Here is a 19072-nt window from a genome sequence, read left to right as displayed (position 1 = left end):
TGTACTTGGAGTTTTCAAGGTATTATCCAATTATAACAGCTGCTTCTAGGATGTTAGTGACTCTCTTTTTTCTGCTGTTTGCACTGAGCAAATCCATGTGAGACTATTTCAACTATGTAGACTTGGTTTATGTAAACGGTAAATGAATGTTGAACTGCAGCAAGGTTGATTTGTCTCAGGAACCTGACAGCTGTACTGCTTGCACTTTTGCCAATTACTCCACTGACCAAGAGTTTACATATATTTTGTTTTTGTCCTCTCCAGTCAGTGAATTTCTCACAACAGTAGTTTAATTAAGGGCTCTAACTGAAGGGGAATTGAACGCATTGATGAATTTTGTTTTGTTTGCGCTTCCTGTTATTATTACTATTATTATTTAATATTTATACTGCATTATCATCCAGAGACACCAATCAAGTTTAGAGCGTCACTGTATCAGGTGCTGTACAAACAGACAGAAAGAGACAGTCTCTGCCCCAAAGTCCTTACAGTCTACAAAACGTGGAGGAATTTTGTTTGGTGGGCTTCTGACTGAAGAATTTATATCCAGAGATGGAGATATGAGCTGCAAGGTTTTGCCCCATGTTGACAACCTCTTAAGTGAAAAGCCACCTCTCCTTTGACTGTCCACACATCATATCTGATACAGATTGTTTATATCTGACATAAAATATACAGGACTAGGGCTTGACACTTGTATTATTCTTACAAAGAAGAACAGGAAATTACTCAAACAACAGTTCCAGAAGACCTCTTGGGACAGTGTTTTAAACATTGAAACTATCCCTTATATAAATGATGTCGTTCTCTGGTATTGTTTTCAATTTAATTTGGGACTGTTCTCTGAAAAGCATCTGTGCACAAATGGTATTGTGAAGCTACATTATTTTCCTCTCCCTGGTGTCCGGATCAAATGTACATAGTTTACAAGTAAATATAAGATAAAAATACTTCTTTTAAACTGTCTGAACCGCTTGTAGCCTTGTGAACTCAGCCTGGCATCCAAAAGCCAAGCTTGTTTCTTTCTGGCTCACACGTCATCAGCAGTGAGATGAAGATTCTAAAGCTAGAAAAGAGCTAACAATTCTGTTGTTGATTTGTGAGCCAGACCCAATCCAGTTCAGTCTTCCTTAGCTATACTGGAACTGGGGAGCTACCAGGAGTAAAATGTATTCAAACTTGATTTGGTCATAAGTGCTCAGATACTACAGTATTGGACATGAGAGAAGTTATTATTAATCATGTTTATTAAGGCAGTGCCTAGGGCCCAACCAAGACTGGGAACTCCATTGTATTAGGATTATACAAACAAAGGTGTAGACAGTTCCTGGCTGAAGAGCTTACATTCTAAATAGACAAGACAGAGTGTGAGGGAAAGAGGTAGAACATACAGACAGAATGAGCAATGAGATGGCAGCTAATGTCATGTTAGTGCCATGATTTTGGGGGGAGAGGGATAACAGGAGGGTTAGTTAGGAGAGGAATGGGTGGATGGATGGATGCTATGACTCTGCATAGAGACAGGGAGCTGATCTGTTAAGTAAGGAGGACTCATTTTACATGCTCATTTTTCTTACCACAACCACACTTTATATTTTGTCTGTGAACGGTCATGCTAACACCAGAGCACGGGCCCATTCCAGTAAGCTCACTTTCCACTTTAATTTTACGTTAGCTGTGGCAGTTGTTCAATCAGCATGTGACATTTTCCCACGCATGGTCCAGTAGCCTAGTTATGTCCTGTCAATGCTAGGAGCAGACTAGCCTGGACTATTTTCACAGTGTGAACTGATGCTAAACTGCTAGAGAAAGTTATAAAGCTCCTTTCAGCCATTTAAAAGTATGATCTTACCATCAACATAACAGGCCCACTTGTCATTATCCAGAGTGTAGCCAGGCAAACAGGAGCAGAAATAGGACCCTGGAACATTGACACAGGTTTGGCCACAGGTACCTAGACCATTTTCAAGGCATTCATCAATATCTGAAATACAAGTAGATAAAGGAGAATTCAGCAAGCAAAACAGAACAAAATACAAAAAGAAAGCATGTGTATGACTCAGCTAGTCAATACTATAATGTGCTAACTACAGATTTTTAATCTCCCATTATTAAAAGAGTAGGATGACTATATGGTATCATTAGCAATGGGTCTGTGGCTTTGGCAGTCAAGTTTATGGCAAGTATAAGTGAGGGTGGGAGAATGTGGGTGTTGTGCCGAGAGAGTTGTGTTTGTGGATTGTGTTGTGCTGGAAGCGCATGAAATTTTTGCAGGTTGTGAATGAAGGGTATGTGCTGCGGAGAGGGCATGTGTGTATTCGGGGTTATTGTGTGTGCTGGTTGTGTTGTTGTGTGTGGGTTGTGTTGCGCTGAAGTGGTTGAAATGCAAACTAGCCATAGAGTAAGGGTGGTGATTGGTTGTGTTACCTTTGATATCACAATGGTCTAGAGGACTCTTGGCTTGGCATCGACACATGCCTCTCTCTACGCTGCACAGGTGTAATTCGTAAAGTCAAAATAGCTGAGAACTTTAAAATTGGACAGTAACAGGCCTTGAAACGTGGTGATATTTTGAGCAAAAAGAACTCTAAACCATACTTGCAGCTATTTTCATTGCTGCACACTGACTCAACTGACATTTTAGGCTTCAGAGTGACCACACAGAGTGACATTCCGTTAATCATATTATATAGCTTCTTTGTTGCTACAAGGGGTTTGTTCAGTTGCAGGGGACAAGCCAGGGAAATCCCCCTTCTAGCTAATGACTATCCATTGTAACTAACAACTCTCCATTCTAAACTAACGTTCAGTAGCTTCGCGGACAAAAGGAATGTATTTGTGCCCTGCTCTTGTTTGTTTCTGAGGTTGACATTATAGTTTGCTAAATGAATTTTGACACACTACCTCGGTCTGCAGCTGCCTGACTTCTCCCTGCCAGTCCTCCCCCCACAACCTCCCCTTCTGCGGTAGGGTTTGTAAAACGTGCCTGAATGCCAAGGCATTCCCATTTCAAACTGGATCTAGTACATTTGAGATTCAGCAGAGTCTTGCATAGAAAAATCAGACCCTTTGAATTCTGAGAGCAACTAGCCCAAACCAAACACCAGTTCAGTGCAACCAGTGAATCAGTTAGAAATGTTGATTTCTAACTGACAGATTAGTCTAGAGCCTTCGGGAATCAACAAAACGCTTGATGTATTTATGCTGTATTATCGATGAAACAGCTACACAAGTGAAGGACTTTTGAAAAATAAGGTCATTCCTGAAGAGCAGGTTTTATTTGGGGTTTACATGGGAAAAGGAATTAAACACTTAGGGACCACTCCTGCAAGGAGCATATCCACAGAAATACAGAGAGCCCTCAGTTCCAACTGAAATCAAATGCAGCTGATGGCAACATCTCAGTAGGTGTTCAGCGCTTAATACCATCAGGGTCTTATGTATTTTTTAGCGTACATCAGAGGAAGCTAACTGGCACAGACATATAAGGGGCTCTTAATTAATGACTTTTACCCTGCATAAAATCCATTTTTCTGTCCATTATGAAGGGAGAAAAAAGCATGTCAAAGGCTTCTTTTGGGGGATTTATCAGCACAGTAAGTACATGAATGTACACAAATGAACAGAAAATGCAGCAAGACAGCATTTGAAAAAGGGTTGCAATTGATTGCAAGTACAAAAAGGGCATTGATTCCTGAACACATCTTTTCCTAAAAAGTCAGGAATACAGGTCAGAGAATGATAGTCACTGCATAGGTTGCTGAGGATTTTCCTTCTATATTCCTGACCAAGACTTTTCAACAACCAAACAAGAGAAAGCCTGGAGAACCCACCCCAAATTTTAACATTAGCCCAGTGCAAATTGAAAGAGGGCTTTGGGAATTCACTGAATGCTGTGTGAATACTCCTATAGTTCAAATATGATCAAGAAAACTCCTAGTAATGCATCTCACTATAACTGTAGAGAGACTTGATTTAAGGTGCTTTCAATAATCAGGTTTCAGAGTAACAGCCGTGTTAGTCTGTATTCGCAAAAAGAAAAGGAGTACTTGTGGCACCTTAGAGACTAACCAATTTATTTGAGCATGAGCTTTCGTGAGCTACAGCTCACTTCATCGGATGCAGTGAGCTGTAGCTCACGAAAGCTCATGCTCAAATAAATTGGTTAGTCTCTAAGGTGCCACAAGTACTCCTTTCAATAATCAGGGACACAGCTATTGCACTTACTCTCCAGATAAGTCAAGAAACTGACCTTGATCCTTGCAACATAACAAAGGTTCAAGTTTTTCACAAAACTCAGCTGTTCTTCAACAATTTCTCCAATTAATTAGGTGGAGCAAACCCAGCCTTAAATGATCAATATTAGGTGTTACATTTCCTTTTTCTATCCTTTTTTTAATTGCAAATAAACTGCCTCGCTTACATGGAAGTGATCCAATACAGGCAATCTCACTTCCACATTAATTGGCTTCTACATTCCCCTTCCTCAGTAATTCCACTTCAGCCACTAGAGAGTGTAACCTCTGCCCCAATGTCTTCAAGCACAAAGTCACCAACAGCAGATACCAGAGAGGCAGCAACTTTCAGTGTTTCAGATATGTACGAATCAGAACCATCAGTATAAGGTAACTATGCTCGGAGGTGCTTCAATGCTTTTCTTAGCTCCTGGGCTGTGAAGGAAAAGCTGCTCCTCGGGGGTAAAATAAATCAGGTTTACATTTTGAAACATGGCTTCCCTTGGGACATGCATGACTGTGTGTGCATTAATCATTTTTGTGCACAGGTTTCTCACACTATCACTTTTGCACACAAACAACAGACTTTACAAATACAAACCCCCTCTGTGTGTGCAAACTAAGCGCAGACTTCATGAAACTGGATTTTGAATTTATAAGTTCTATAACTTGTGCGAATAAGGGATAATGCACCAAAAAGGGTGATTACAAGTGATTGTGTGCAGAAGTGAAGGCTGAATTGAGACTTTTGAAAACATAGCCCAGATCTAAACTCATTTCCCCTTGCTCCAAACTCTCTTCCCTCAATCTCTGCTTCACACCTTCTATCATGCCATCCTACCCCCATGCTTTGAACTTCCTCTCACTTCTCTGGTGACAAGCAACTTCCCTTTCTCCTTAAAACAAACTCCTGGCATAAAACTCAATATCTGCACCTATTGTTTATTAAACTGTTATTCGGTGTATTGTGTTTCACTGAGTTAGACAGCATGATCCTTACAGCAGTATGTATGTGACAAATAATAATAACTGAACATAAAGCCCACCCCAAAAGTTCTGTAGTTGCCCATTATAGAGAAAAACAAGAAATGCCTTCTATCCATGTAGAAGCCTTTTACTCATATATGCAGTGAATCACACACCGGTATGTTATGTTCAGATTGTTCAGAGCTGACATGCGGATTGCCAACATGTTTAGCTGGCTACACAGAGGAACTATGTAACATAAAACAAAAGAGACCCTTAAAACCATACTTCCTCCTGCTCTTTACCAACGCAAAATCTAGTGACAGAATCAGTGACATCATTTTTTTTTTATTTTGAATTCATAAAAACTACCCATCAGTCACTGGACAAATTTACATATATTTTATGCATAATATTATGCTGGACGACATTAGCCATAAAGATAATCCAACCATCACCATAAGCACTTAGGGAAAAGCCTGAGAAAACAGATGAGCAACGTACTCTGCCCTGTAGGTGAATTGACTCTCATTTTTTGTCACACCAGTGGGAGAACTGAATTCCAGAGCCAGGGACGCTCTACTAAGTAAGCCATGGCATTCAGATCTAGGAACTAGGAGCCAAAGTGCCCCATCTTATTTCATTCTCAATATGCTGCACACTGAAGGAAAATAAACAGCAAATTTTGATCCAGCTTCTGAGCAGTGTCTGAAACGTGCTTAGCACAGCTCTAGAAGGCATGGGGTACAGGTGGTTTTTTACACCACTTTTGTGATCCCCCTGGATTCTGAGGCCTGTTAACTCCCCAGCATCGTTACAGTAGCTTAAAGACTGCTCTAATTTAAACCCAGGTGCCCAACTATGCTGTTCTGGCAACTGGAGATAGCTGGAGCAAAGATTCACCCTGGCCATGCCACTCATCCCTCAGATAGGACCCCTCCGCTAGGGCCTGGGTGGAAGGAGCACAGAACTGCTCCTTTGGCTCTATGCCATCTTTATACAATGGAAGTACTTCTGTTTGGTTCCTTAAGTTCCCAACTGCAAAATGGGAGTAATAACTTTCCTAGAACCTGGCTTTGTTGTGAGGATAAGTTCATTACTCTTTGCAAGGTGCTCCTATGCTACAGTAGTGGGGACTTCATAAGTCTCTAGCTAGACAGCTACTTCCTCAGAAAGCTTAGTAATAATTATTGTATATCAAGCCCCTCTCCTCAATTTTTTCTAAAAGTTATCTTTTGAAACATCCTGTTATATGATTTTTTTATAGTAGTCTTTTGAGACAGATTCCTACCACGCTGTCCTTTTGTATATCATTTATTTCAATATGCATCCTTTGCAAAGAAAGCCTTCCTTTCCTTCTTCCTAAACCTCTACATGAAGGTTATTAGCCTACCACACTGAACTCTGCAAAATGCTACACTGAATGTCCCCTAAACTTCACAGTGTTAGGCCAGGTCAAGCAGATTCATTGTCCCTTCAAGGCGTACATGCATTGAAATGAGTTAGACAAAAGAGCAACCTCAACAAAAGTTTTCTTACAACATGTTGCTAAGCAGATTCTTAGGATAGTTATAGCTATTAAGAAGCTGCATCTCAGATGCTTGGGACTAAACCCTGCAACCCTTTGTCAGTCAAAACACCCGTCAATGTCAGTGAGAGTTTCAAATGAATAAAGGCTGCAGGATTTGGGCCTTTAATTTGAGTGCTAGCAGTATTGCCATTTCGGAGGATCACGTTGTAGAATCATAGGAAGGTAGGGCTTGAAGGGATCTCGATAGATCATCAAGTCCAGCCCCGCTGAGTCAGGACCAAATAGACCATCCCTGACAGGTGTTTGTCCAACCTGTTCTTAAAAACCTCCAGTGATGGGGATTCCACAACCTCCCCTGAAACCTATTCCAGAGTTTAACTACCCTTATGGTTAGAAAGTTTTTCCTAATATCTGACCTACATTTTCTTTGCTGCAGATTAAATCCATTACTACTTGTCCCATCTTCAGGGGACATGGGGAACAATTATGGTCCTTTTTACATATCTGAAGACTGTTAACAGGTCCTCAGTCTTTTCTCAGGACTAAACAGACCCAGGTTTTTTAACCTTTCCTCATAATAGATTTAGGAAATCTGACCTATCATTTCTGTTGCTCTCCTCTGGACTTTTCCCAATTTATCCACATCTTTCCTAAAGCGTGCACCCCGAATCAGCCACAGTATTCCAGCTGAAGCCTCATCCGTGCTGAGAAAAGTGGGACAATTACCTCCCTTGCCTTACATATGACACATCCCAGAATGATATTTGCTTTTGCACAACTGAATCACATTGTTGACTCATATTCATTTTGATCTCCACCACAATCACCAGATCCCTTTCAGCCGTGCTACCACATAGCCAGTTATTTCCAATCTTGTAGTGGTGGATCTCAAAAGTGGATCATTTGAGGCACTGTTAATGAGGTACAGGACCATTTCGCTCTTGCAAAGAAAGGATCATAAGAACCAACTGCTGGAAGATGAAGCAAAATAAATTAAAATTAGAAATTAGGCACAATTTCTTAACAGAGAGCGTGATTAAAAACTGGAAAAAACTATCATGGTAGATAGTGGTAGATTCTTCGTCTGCTGATGTCTTCATATCCAGACTGAATGCCTTTCTGGAAGATGTACTTTAGTCAAACACAAGTTGTTGGGCACAAAACAGGGGTAACTGGGTGGAATGTTATGGCCTGTGTGATATAGGAGGCCAGACTAGATGATCTACTGGTACCTCCTGGCCTTAAACTTGATGAATCTAAGAAATAGTTCCTCCAGGCAAGGGCACACTGGCTGGTCAGGGTGAGGGAACTTACACTGCCTCTGTTGTATTTGTTTTGTGGACTGACAGCCGTAAATTCTGAAATTCCTTGTCTATCCGGCACCTTTCATCGCCACCAAAGTTCACATGAAAAAGAAAATCCCACACACACCCTAATGAGTGAACAAGCACCTTAACTGAAAGCATGCTATAGTGAAAGAATAACTGTCGAATATAAAATCAGAGGCACATTAATAACTCCCTTCTGCTATCAGAGAAAGTTTATTACAATGGCAAAGATGAGGTGCCAGTAGTACACGGGGTACTAGTGAATGTATTGGATCTCTGTGTATGTTCCCAGCGTATTGCAGTAACAATAGATGATAGCCCAATACTGAATATGGTCGGTCCTCTCTGTGCAAAGTTTAAGAAGTAAAAAGGTTATTTCTTAAACTCTTGGAGAAACTGATCCTAAAACTGCCCACCAGGTGCAACATAAGTATTCTCCTTCACCTGCACTATTAGTGCCAAAGGGAAGTGCAGCTGCCATCCTGCCGGAGTTGCTTTATGTATCCCAGCAACAACTAATGAGAACTTTTCCCTGTGAAAGAAATCGGCTTAGTGAACACAAAGGCTGTCTGCAGTGCCCTGACAGGCAGCTCTAAATAGAAGAATGAGGTGCTGCTCTGTATTCAAAGACTTCTTTATGCAGAGAATGCCTTGAGAATCGGTGAAAACAATGAATCATGTCTTCATGATGCTGGCAGTCCTCAATGCCCTTACACACAAATATTTCAGTTTATTGAGAGTCCTGAGAAATGCTCTGCTCAGAGAAGGTGAAGCATTAGCATGCTTGGCAGGGATGCAGAGAAGCAGTGTGTGTGTGAAGGCTGTGAGTCAGAGTCTGCCTTCATTTACTTACAAATGCAACCTCACTGAAGTTTGGCTCCTGTGGAGATCCACCGGAGATTAATTCAGTCCATTATATCTAGTCACCATCACAATTTTATCAACAAGCACAAACATACAATTCATTTGAAGGATGAAGAAAATCCCCGTGGTGACCTCTTATGCTAAAATTGTACCGTTTAAAGACCTAAGGATAGCAAGAACTGAAAAAAGAAATTGCACTACTATGAAGAAGCAGCAGAAACTGGCATACCAATCTGAGACTGTAACACAGACCTCTTGAGTCTTAGGCTGGTGGAATCTAAGGAGCAGGTGTCAAAATCAATTCTGATGAGTTAATTAAGCAAAACAAACAAGTGTGCTGCTTGTCCATCTGTAAAAGACTATGGGCCAGATTCTCAGTTCTACTTGGGTTACTGTGTGCCATTCAGACATGCGGAGAAATCTCCAGTGGAAGGGGGACTCCGCACTGGCAAAAGCTGCACAAGTTGCCCTCCACTCAGCATGGGGGGAGAAGGCATTGGCACAGCAGAGGAGGTCATTTGGTTAGGGGAAAGAAACAGGCAATTTGCCTATCCTCCCCAGCTCCATTAGGAACCTTATTGGTATCAGTCACGGCAGCCCTAGATTCTCTCTCATGCAGGAGTCTCCCAACCCAGAATCAGGGAGCCATAATGAGCTCCCTAATGTTCACCCCCCTACACATGAGCTCAGATGCAGTGGAGGATCAAGGCTAATATTTGTACTGGGCATTGGTAAAAAGACCCCAAGAATCAGCTTCTTAACCTTCCTCTGACATATGGACCCTTGACCAGCTTCTCTTGACACATATACCATATGTCCAAGGCTATTCCAAATATATGCAGTAACACAGTGAGCTGTAATAAGCTTGATAGTTCTGCTAACTGTACATCGAGACTGCGTCTACTACTAACACCCACAGCAATAAAGTACTTGTGGCCAATCTAAGAGACATGAGCAATACCCTGGTGATTCTTGCCCCAGGGAGCTTATATCTTTTTCATTTGCTCAGTAAAGCACCTAGCATACTTACAGAAATCCGGATTTTGCTATAATAATAATTGCAAACATGTATATCACCTGTCCATTGCTCCCAGAAGGAAGGATGGTCCAGTGTTTAGGGTGCTAGCCTGGAACCGGGGAGACCCAGGTTTAATTGCATTTATACTACATGCATATATTATATTGCTCTGCAATAGACTATTTGTGTGACCGTAGGCAAGTCACTCAGTCTCTGTGTGCCTCAGGTCCCCATCTGTAAAACTGGGAAAGAACAGCACTGCCCTACCTCACAGGAGTGTTATGAGGATAAATATATTAAAGATTGGGAGGTTCTGATATACTATGAAAACAGGAGCCATGTAAGTATGATACAGAGATTATCGATCCTTGGACTTTTTCAGTGGAGTTGGGCCAAGGAGATGGTGTTTGGATCTGAAAGCAGAGAGAATTTAGGCTTTGGTTTGGGTATGAAACTGAATCAGGTTTTGGGCTGAGTATCAATGGTGTAAAATCTCTCAAGCTGCTTTCAAGGGCTATCAACTGAAAATGTCAGAAATCTCACAGAGAGAAACTGTACTCATTAGGCTTTTTCAATCTCAGACCCAAATCTCAAGAGCGTGGCCATGTCTGGGCCAGAACTGGCAAACAGGCTATTTTCAATTTGGGGAAGGATCAGGAAAATAAACTGTAAGGGCAAGTTAGTATCCAGGGTGTCAGATACAAAGCCCTTACAGCTGTTCTGAGTCAAACATCTAATTTTGATGGTTCTCTACTACAGCTGTGCAACTAATCAATTTTTTGGTTCACTGGCTGAACTGAAAAATTTAAAACAATCATTTCAGGACAATATGAAATGAAATTTTTTCAAATTTTTTGACTAGCCAAAAAAGTTTAAAAAAAAATTTGTTTTGGGTCAAACAAAAAACGTTTCATTCAACCCGAAATGCAGATTTATTTTTCAGGGTTTATCTTTTAAAATAAAATTGAACTACCATTCTAAAACAAAAAGTTATTCTGAATCAAAATGCTTCATTTCAAAAACACTGAAACTAATTGTATCAATTTTTTTAAAAAAGGTTTTTTTTGTTTTTTCGACCAAAACAATTTGGCAAATTCAGCAAGAATTCACTAAATGTTTCAATCAACCAGAATCTGCATTTTTCTGCAAAAAAAAGTTTTGTCTGAAAAATTTCACCCAGTTCTAATCATTACTTCCCACATTTCTCTGTTACTGAATGCATTGTTAATTTTATTATTATTATTATTAGCTTGCCTTAGGTACCTTTCCAAGGTAAATCTATTTTTGCCCCTTTTTTTGAAAGAGCTCAGCACTTTCTGAAAATCAGGCCTTTTTAAAAGTGTCTCAAGCTAGACACCCAAAATCTGAGGCACCCAAAATCACTGGCCACTTCTGAAAATCTTGACATAAGACTGGACACAACATTAATGCCTGCTACTCCTCACCAAACAAAATATTGATGAGGAAAGCTAAGATCGCTTCATTCTATCAGCCTGACTGACCTGTCTCTAGTAAAACACCACCCAAAGCTCCTTTGGACAAGAAATGTTATCCTTGAAGTCAAGGTGAGTTGCGAGCACTTGGCACCTTCTAGGAGAAGGCCCCATGAGAGATGTGATATTACTTTCCAATATTTCCTGGTTACTTCTTGTTCATACCTCATTTTCAAAGATGCTCCAAATTTTAATCCATAAAGATGGTATTTATTCATATAACGCCTGATGCAATGCCCACTGAAGTCAGTGGGAGTCTTTCAGCTGACTTCAATGAGCTTTGGATAAAGACCCCGGTGGAAAATATCTTCTGTTGAATATTTTCAAGATTCCCATCAAATGTCCTGTCATGCATTATGAAGGTGAAATGTTTAATTAGCACGGCTGGCAGAAAGTTACTAAACATAAGCAAACAACTGTAGTAGCGTAGGTACTGCAACTCTTTCAAAAATATGAGTGATGCAGGTAAATGATCGTCTGCTGTGCTGGGAATTAAAGCTCCTCTAAGAACCTGACACTGGGTATACATTCTGACTGTGGTACAAAGTATCACAATGCCTGTATGGCTGAAACTGCTTTTCCTGTATAGGTGAAAGTTTACATGTATTCACTAAGATCTATGAGAGAGAGAGATGAGTTACCAACTGGTAACTAAGGCCCCAGTCCTGCAATCTGACTAGGTGCTTCCCTACCCACAAGGGTTCAGAGCCTAAAACCATTAATTTTTTGTAAATGATGATATAACTTTATAATGTACAGTATAAAGTATATAATATCCTCTTCCTCGCGTACAGTTTAGAAGATTTGGTCTCCCTGTTCTTTTTATTGCTTGTTCCCAATTATCTATAGAGTTCTGGGCTCTGTGGCCCCTCCCTCACTTGAGGGGACAGGGCCATTCATTGATTTGGTGGGGTTTGTCCACCAACCCAGGATTCAAATAAACTGCCTTACAAAGCTATTTTAAAACACTTAGGGCCAGATTATGATAACTTTACCTTAAGTAGCACCTTGATCTTTGAACATCCCTTGAAATCAACAAACAATTCAAGGAGTAAAGTACTACAGTGTGAATAAGGATATCACAAGCTAGCCCCAAATCAGTAGTAATAATATTTAACAACAAATCTAGAAAAGCCTGTGTTCTTTCCGATAAAGAGAGAGCTGTTGCAAAAAGCACTAATCATAAAGTTGTTGTTGCCTTCTCATTTTGGTGAAGGCCTTTATGGCTGACGTGATGCTGATACATTAACAGGAAAACAGACAATGTCAGAAGCACTGATTAATAACCGGTATATTTGTTATGACCTACAGATGACAAAGATGTTTGTCGAGCCCTATCCAGCATTGTCATTGTTCACAATTTGCCAGTCTGAGTCATGAGACCCACTCTCCACATTTGTCCCCTCAGTTGCCTTCAGCATCTGCCCTCAGCTTCCTCGCATGTGTTTGCACAGCATCTTTTATTTGCTAATCGGATTCATGTAATTATTGCAGGGACTCAAACATTAACAGTTCTACGGTCACACAACCAGAATCTTGTGTCAGAAGAATAAAGAGAGGGATTTAAAATATCTAAAGTTATTCCACATAAGTGTTGTTCTTCACTGCTATGCACTGTGCCAAATTCTGCCTCAGTAACACTGACGCAACCCCAAAAGGCTATAACTGAGGGCAGATTCCAGCCCATTTCATTTCAATTTCAGTATACTCTGAACAGTAACATGTTACTTGACATCAGCAACACCTGTGATCACATTATCTACTCATTGGCTTAGCTACTGCACAAAATACATACTTCTAACAGGTTACCCAGAGAGACTTTATAGCTACAGATTGTATGACTATTTCTTCAGTGTCTTGCTGAACTACTCGCCAGTTGCTCTGGTGGTTGAGGTGTTTAAAAAAGAAATCTCTCCAAGTACAGTATGAAAAATAGAATGGAGTGTCTCTCATTCTCTATAGAAAAGAAGAGGAGACAGCAAAACATTTCTCACTTTCTGGAGATTAATAAATATAAAGTAAAGGTGCAACTGAGTCAACTGCAAGAAAATGAAGAAAGAATGCATCTTTATAGACTTTTAAACTTCAGTGGCCAAAGTCTGCTCTAAATTATACCTAGGAAACATCCTTCCGTCCAATGGGGTTGTTGTCATGTAAGTGAGGACACAACAGGGCCCATACAATTGTTTAGGCATCATACTGAACTCCCAAAGGAGTGATGAAACGCGCCTCAGTCTCTGAAAGGCCTTCAGGTAAGTGTATCATTTGTATATCTTGTACTTGTATGCCTTGCTCCTTTTCTCTTAACAGTAAGACATTTAGGATGCATGCTTTTGTCTTCTGTTTACAAGTTGCCATTTCTTGCCAGAACATACCAAGACACATCTGTTATTAAATCACTGGAATCCTGTCAAGAACTGAGTCAGAGCTTCTGATGCACTAGAAAACCAAGGAAAGGGGTTAGCTTCTAATATTTGGGTTCCCTCCTTGAAAACTTCCAGAATTTTTCCTCCCTCCCTTGCCGTATAGCCCAATGCAGCACTGGCTCTGCCTTTCCACAATCTTAAAGTTCTGTCCTCAACTTCAGGCTGTCAGGAGAAAGGGCTCCCAGTTCATAAATCTTAATTTCACTAAGATTGAACTAATATTCCTATGACATCCATTTTTACCAGTGTCTTTTAGCATACATGATACCAAATAGGTCCTTGACTCATGTACCATGAGATGTAAGCTAGATATCTTTAAAAAAAGTTCTCTATATATGCATGTGTGTATATATATATATATATATATATATATATATACACACTATGATTGGCTTAATAAATCAGCTTATATATATTTTTGTTTCCCACAACTAACAAGACTGCTATTCCTTTATTTTTATATCAGAACTAGCCAATGCCAATTTAGCTATCTGAAAGTAATCTGTAAGAGAAAGATTAATATTATTAGTAAAGAGATTTGAACTGTCCCTGGTTACCCTGTTCTGTTTTTATATGTGTCTCTGTAGTGTGTGTGTGTGTACATACACTCATATATATAAATATATATATATTTGTCTATTATGTGTTATTCTGTGTGTGTACATATATATATACACACACACAGAATAACACATATATAGACAAATATATATACTTTTATATATGAGTGTATGTATACACACACACACACACTACAGAAGCACACATAAAAACAGAACGGGGTAACCAGGGACAGTTCAAATCTCTTTACTAATAATATTAATCTTTCTCTTACAGATTACTTTCAGATAGCTAAATTGGCATTAGCTAGTTCTGGTATAAAAATAAAGGAATAGCAGTCCTGTTAGTTGTGGGAAACAAAAATATATAAAAGCTGATTTATCGAGCCAATCATAGGAACACATACACATTACATAAAAACCAAAAGCACATGAAACTCAGGTAAGAGGATAAAAAAATGCAGCTTCCCTTAACATTTGAATGTCTAAAGTAAAAGTCACTTACTTACCTATACAAGTGGAGTTTTCATTCCCCAATCGGTATCCCCTGGGACAGTTCCAGTGCTGTAAAGCTGACAGGCTAACAAAACCAATTTTGAAAAATACTGGCAAAAAAGCAGGAAGTACGAGAAACATAATCTTATGTTTTCTGAACTGTCAATAGAGAGCAACTTGCTTGTACTCAGTCATATCCACGACAAGATGAACATGTGTATTCCCAGAGTGTTTCTACAGCAGCCAGCTTTATGCAATGGGACATCTTTTCACAATCCCCCACAGTTTTACCCCTGTCTTGCTTTTCTTGTCACTTCAGTCCATACTACAACCTTTGAGGAAATTCCAGCAAGATTTCTTCCACACACACAATGTTTTCTCTCTCTCGCTCTCTCTTTTTTTTTTTTTAAGTCAAGTATGAAATGCCTGACACCCTTGCCACAAATTTAACACAGCTTAAAAGCTAATCTCAGGAGGATCACTACAAATTTCTTTGCAACAAGCAAAGCTGTGGAATAAATCTTAAAAACAGAAAAGCTGTAAAACTGCCCACCACAGACCTTAAATGAGTTTGTGGGTAGATATCTATAGGTATTATCCCTCCTAAAACATAGTTTCTCTTTATATACAAACTTGGAATGACTCCCCATTCCTTTTTAAAGCTCTGCTTGCCCCACCTCTTCTCTTTTTAGTGCCACTTGAGTGAAGCCTGTGTTTGCAAATAGTAATGTTGTCAGTTCTATACTATAGGGAAGCCAGCCAAAGTGCAGATATCCCACCATGCATAATAAATACTCAGTATCTAAAAAAAGCAGTCCCTGGTGCCTAGCAGGTACCTGCTTAACGCTGGCTGTACTTTAGCTTCTCAGAGGCTGTATCCAGACTTACACTATGCTATGTACAGTCATGATTATGAATAACTAATCACTCATCTTAAACATCATGTGTTTCATTACCACAAACAAACTTTATCCTAAATACATATTTGTGCATAAACAGAAAAAATATATTCTTCCAGTTTCCCTTATGTATATTTTTGCCTGGAAAGGTAGATTATATTAGGGTCAGAACTGGCAACCACTTACATCGGTCTGAGTTTGGCCTATCATTCTTTCACAATCACAGGCAGATAGGTATGGTTAGGAACTGAGACAATATGTGGTCTGATTCTGTTCTGTTTTGCACCTGCTGTAGTCATTGATATCTATGCACAGAGGCTATACAAGGCTACCATTCTCACAGAGTGGCCTTTTACACCCACTTTTCACAGGAGTAAATGAATACAAGATGCTAGGTAGTGATGAAACAGGCTCACTTTCTTCCTGCCGCTTCAAAAATCCCCGACATATGAGCGTTATGGACCCAATTCAGCAAAGTATTTAACCACGTCCCTAAGTGATTTGCTGAATATGGATGGATTTAAATGCGCTAAAATTTAAATAGCTAGTTAAGTGCTTTGCTGGACTCGAGCCTGTTACACTAACTATTGTGCGGTGTTTGGTTTTTATATTATTCTTATGGCATTATTTTGGAATAAATACTCTGATAATACAGCAGCTGGGAACACTGGCAGCACCAGAACCCCGCACAGCTGTATGCTAGTCCATCCCTGGGAATTTTTTTCTATATTTGCTTGAATTCACGAAACGTGTGGACTTGTACTGATTGAAAATAATAACCATGAAACATTGATTCTAAGCTGTGTAACTCTCTGCCAAGAACAACTATGTGAAACTGTTTCTTGATGTTGATATCCATGCATGACATCCATGCTTGCTTAATCCACTGCCTTCCTTGCAAGAACAGGGGAAAGCCACTAATTAAATCTGTACTGATAAATGCAAACTTTGTTTTCCTGTAAGACATTCAGGAGTGGATTCACAACTGTGTGCACTATAAAACAACAGTAATGTCAATTATAGAGGGCCAGAAACTGCAGCCCTGACTCCTGCTGAATAGCACTCACCCATGCAAAAAGCCCTATGGAATTCAATGGGACTACTGGTGTGAATGAGAGGTATTCACTGAAGGTTGGGGTTTGCACAATCTGCTGTAAATTGTGATGTTCACCCAATGGTACATTTTCACTAACCAAATGACTTTGGGTCATGGCTTTACTTCCCCTCTTCCCCCATATTTTCTTCTAAGTTCAAGTTGGGGGTGGGGGTGACAGTGCCTGAGCAGTACCAAAGGAATGCATCACTTCTCTGTGAGTAATCACCAGGCAGTGTTTGCCAAACTGTGAGGTGGGCCTCCCCTGAAGGGCTTTGACCTCTTCCAGGTCAGGCTCAAACAAGCCCACAAAAAAGGAGGAAAAAAATAAATAATCTCTCCCTTTTCCTTAGGACCAGGGCCAATTTTATTCCTAGGAGACTCGTTCTCTCGGTCTTCCCTTTTCCACCCATGGCTCTATTCAACCTCTCCTTCATCTTTTATCCTGATTCTGTACTCGGTCTTCCCTCTACCCAAACACATGCTCAGAAGGGTGGCCCACTGATTTTTGTTTTCCCTTCCATCTCAGATCCCAGATGGGAGCAAGGAGAAAGTTTGAACAGCCAACACCACAACGACCTTTACCTTAGGCAGAGCCCCTTTGGGTGCAGTCAGACAACAGCAGACCCCCATCACCCATTAATTTCAGGACTGTCCTATAAACACAGAGGGTCCCCAGAAACTGGAGAGACGCTCTATCAGTGGTGGCATCGCCAAAAGCTAGAGCTGCCTCAGACTTGACAAAACCAAAAGCAAATATCTAATGTAAGTTATTGAAATCTGGATAAAAGAGATCATGCCTCGTTTGCTTAATCCAAAGTAGGAATCTCCAAGAAAGAGAGGACACTGAACACGCTGGCTTGCCCCACAAGAGTCAGGTGACCTGTCCAAATGCGCCATGGGCTGTTTGCTACAGCACCCTAATTTTAAAATGTCTGTCATAATACAGGGAGTGCACTGGACTGGGTCACAGGAGACCCTGGATTCTATTCTTGTCTCTTCCACTGGCTGGCAGGGTGACTTTCAGCAATTCAGCCTGGCCCAAATTTCTAAAGGTATTTAGACACTCGACCTTGCAATGCCTAACTGATTTAGGAGCCTAAATCTCACTTTCAAAAGGGATTTAGACACATAGGAGCCTAAATCCCATCAGCTAGCCATGGGATTTTGGCACCTACATCCCTTTTGAAAATGAGATTTAGGCTCCTAAATCAGTTAGGCATTGCAAGGTTGAGTGCAGCACTGTCTAAATACCTTTAGAAATCTGGGCCTTAGCCTCACCATGCCTCAGTTTCCCTATCTGTAAAATAGGGATACTCACCTCCTTTGTGATATACAGATGAAAAGCACTATATAAGAGAGAGGTGGTAATATTATTATTTAGTGCTTAGGAGAGAAATGCTGCAACAAGGGAGCAGAGATGTTGTAATCAGGACCATTACTTCCAAATGGGCAAGGATGCTAAACATGTAGTGGCTGCTTATAGTGTGACTGTCACTGGGGAAGTGAGGAACAGTCCTGGACAGAAAAGCCCAAAAGCCAGCTTCTGGTTCCTCCCCAGTGGCCCTGAGTTGTAGAAGCTCCAGGTACAGAATACCTATTGAAGTTGACTTCTCTCAGTCAGTGTTTTGCCAGGGAATCAACTCCACAACAGTAGCCGAGTGATTCAAGTGCACCTAACTCTGAGGTTTTCTGCTAACCTCCAGGAAAAAAGGATGATGTATTTGTTAACGTGCCATTTCCTACCCACGGAGAGCTTATGTGGATCTCTGGAATTACCATCCCTGGGGAAAATACTTCCAATGACCATGACAGTGCTGAAGACACCACTGAGTAGTGCTCACTTCCTTCTCACACTTATTGGTCATATGATCAACAAGCTGAAAGTGTGTGTCAGACAGCTTTAATATGGGACAGATGCAAGGAATATAAATCTTCATGCTATTCCATACGCCACAGGCAAAGCAGGAAGGGCACAAAGCGAGAGGCATATTCTAGTGTTCTCTGGGCATACAACTGAAAGCCAGGGCTTTCTGAATTCTAAGCCTACCTATGACACGGATCTTTCTGTGGCCTTAGGCAGAATTCTCTGCCTAAGTTTCCTCATCTGTAAATGGGGGATAATTCTTACGGTCATAATACTGAGATGTCATGAGGATTATTT

The 19072-nt window shown here is 40.5% G+C and overlaps 1 protein-coding gene across 2 annotated transcripts in view; it reads right to left on the bottom strand.

The window, feature by feature from the left end:
* EGF (epidermal growth factor) overlaps positions 1 to 15555 on the bottom strand; it is an 87677-nt gene extending 72122 nt beyond the window's left edge. For both annotated transcript variants that reach the window (XM_048846696.2, XM_048846697.2), the window contains exons 1-2: positions 14931 to 15555; positions 1853 to 1984 (exon numbers count right to left, since the gene is read on the bottom strand). In XM_048846696.2, coding sequence (XP_048702653.2) covers positions 1853 to 1984; positions 14931 to 15057 — 259 coding nt within the window. In that variant the 5' untranslated portion in view covers positions 15058 to 15555. The remainder of the gene's footprint in view (positions 1 to 1852; positions 1985 to 14930) is intronic.
* Positions 15556 to 19072: the final 3517 nt, after the last annotated feature.

The sequence above is a fragment of the Caretta caretta genome, chromosome 4 (assembly GCF_965140235.1).
Source record: "Caretta caretta isolate rCarCar2 chromosome 4, rCarCar1.hap1, whole genome shotgun sequence".
In the NCBI taxonomy this organism is placed as follows: Eukaryota; Metazoa; Chordata; order Testudines; family Cheloniidae; genus Caretta; species Caretta caretta.
The sequence above is the reverse complement of the archived record's forward strand: the minus strand, read 5'-3'. Positions and strand labels throughout refer to the sequence as shown.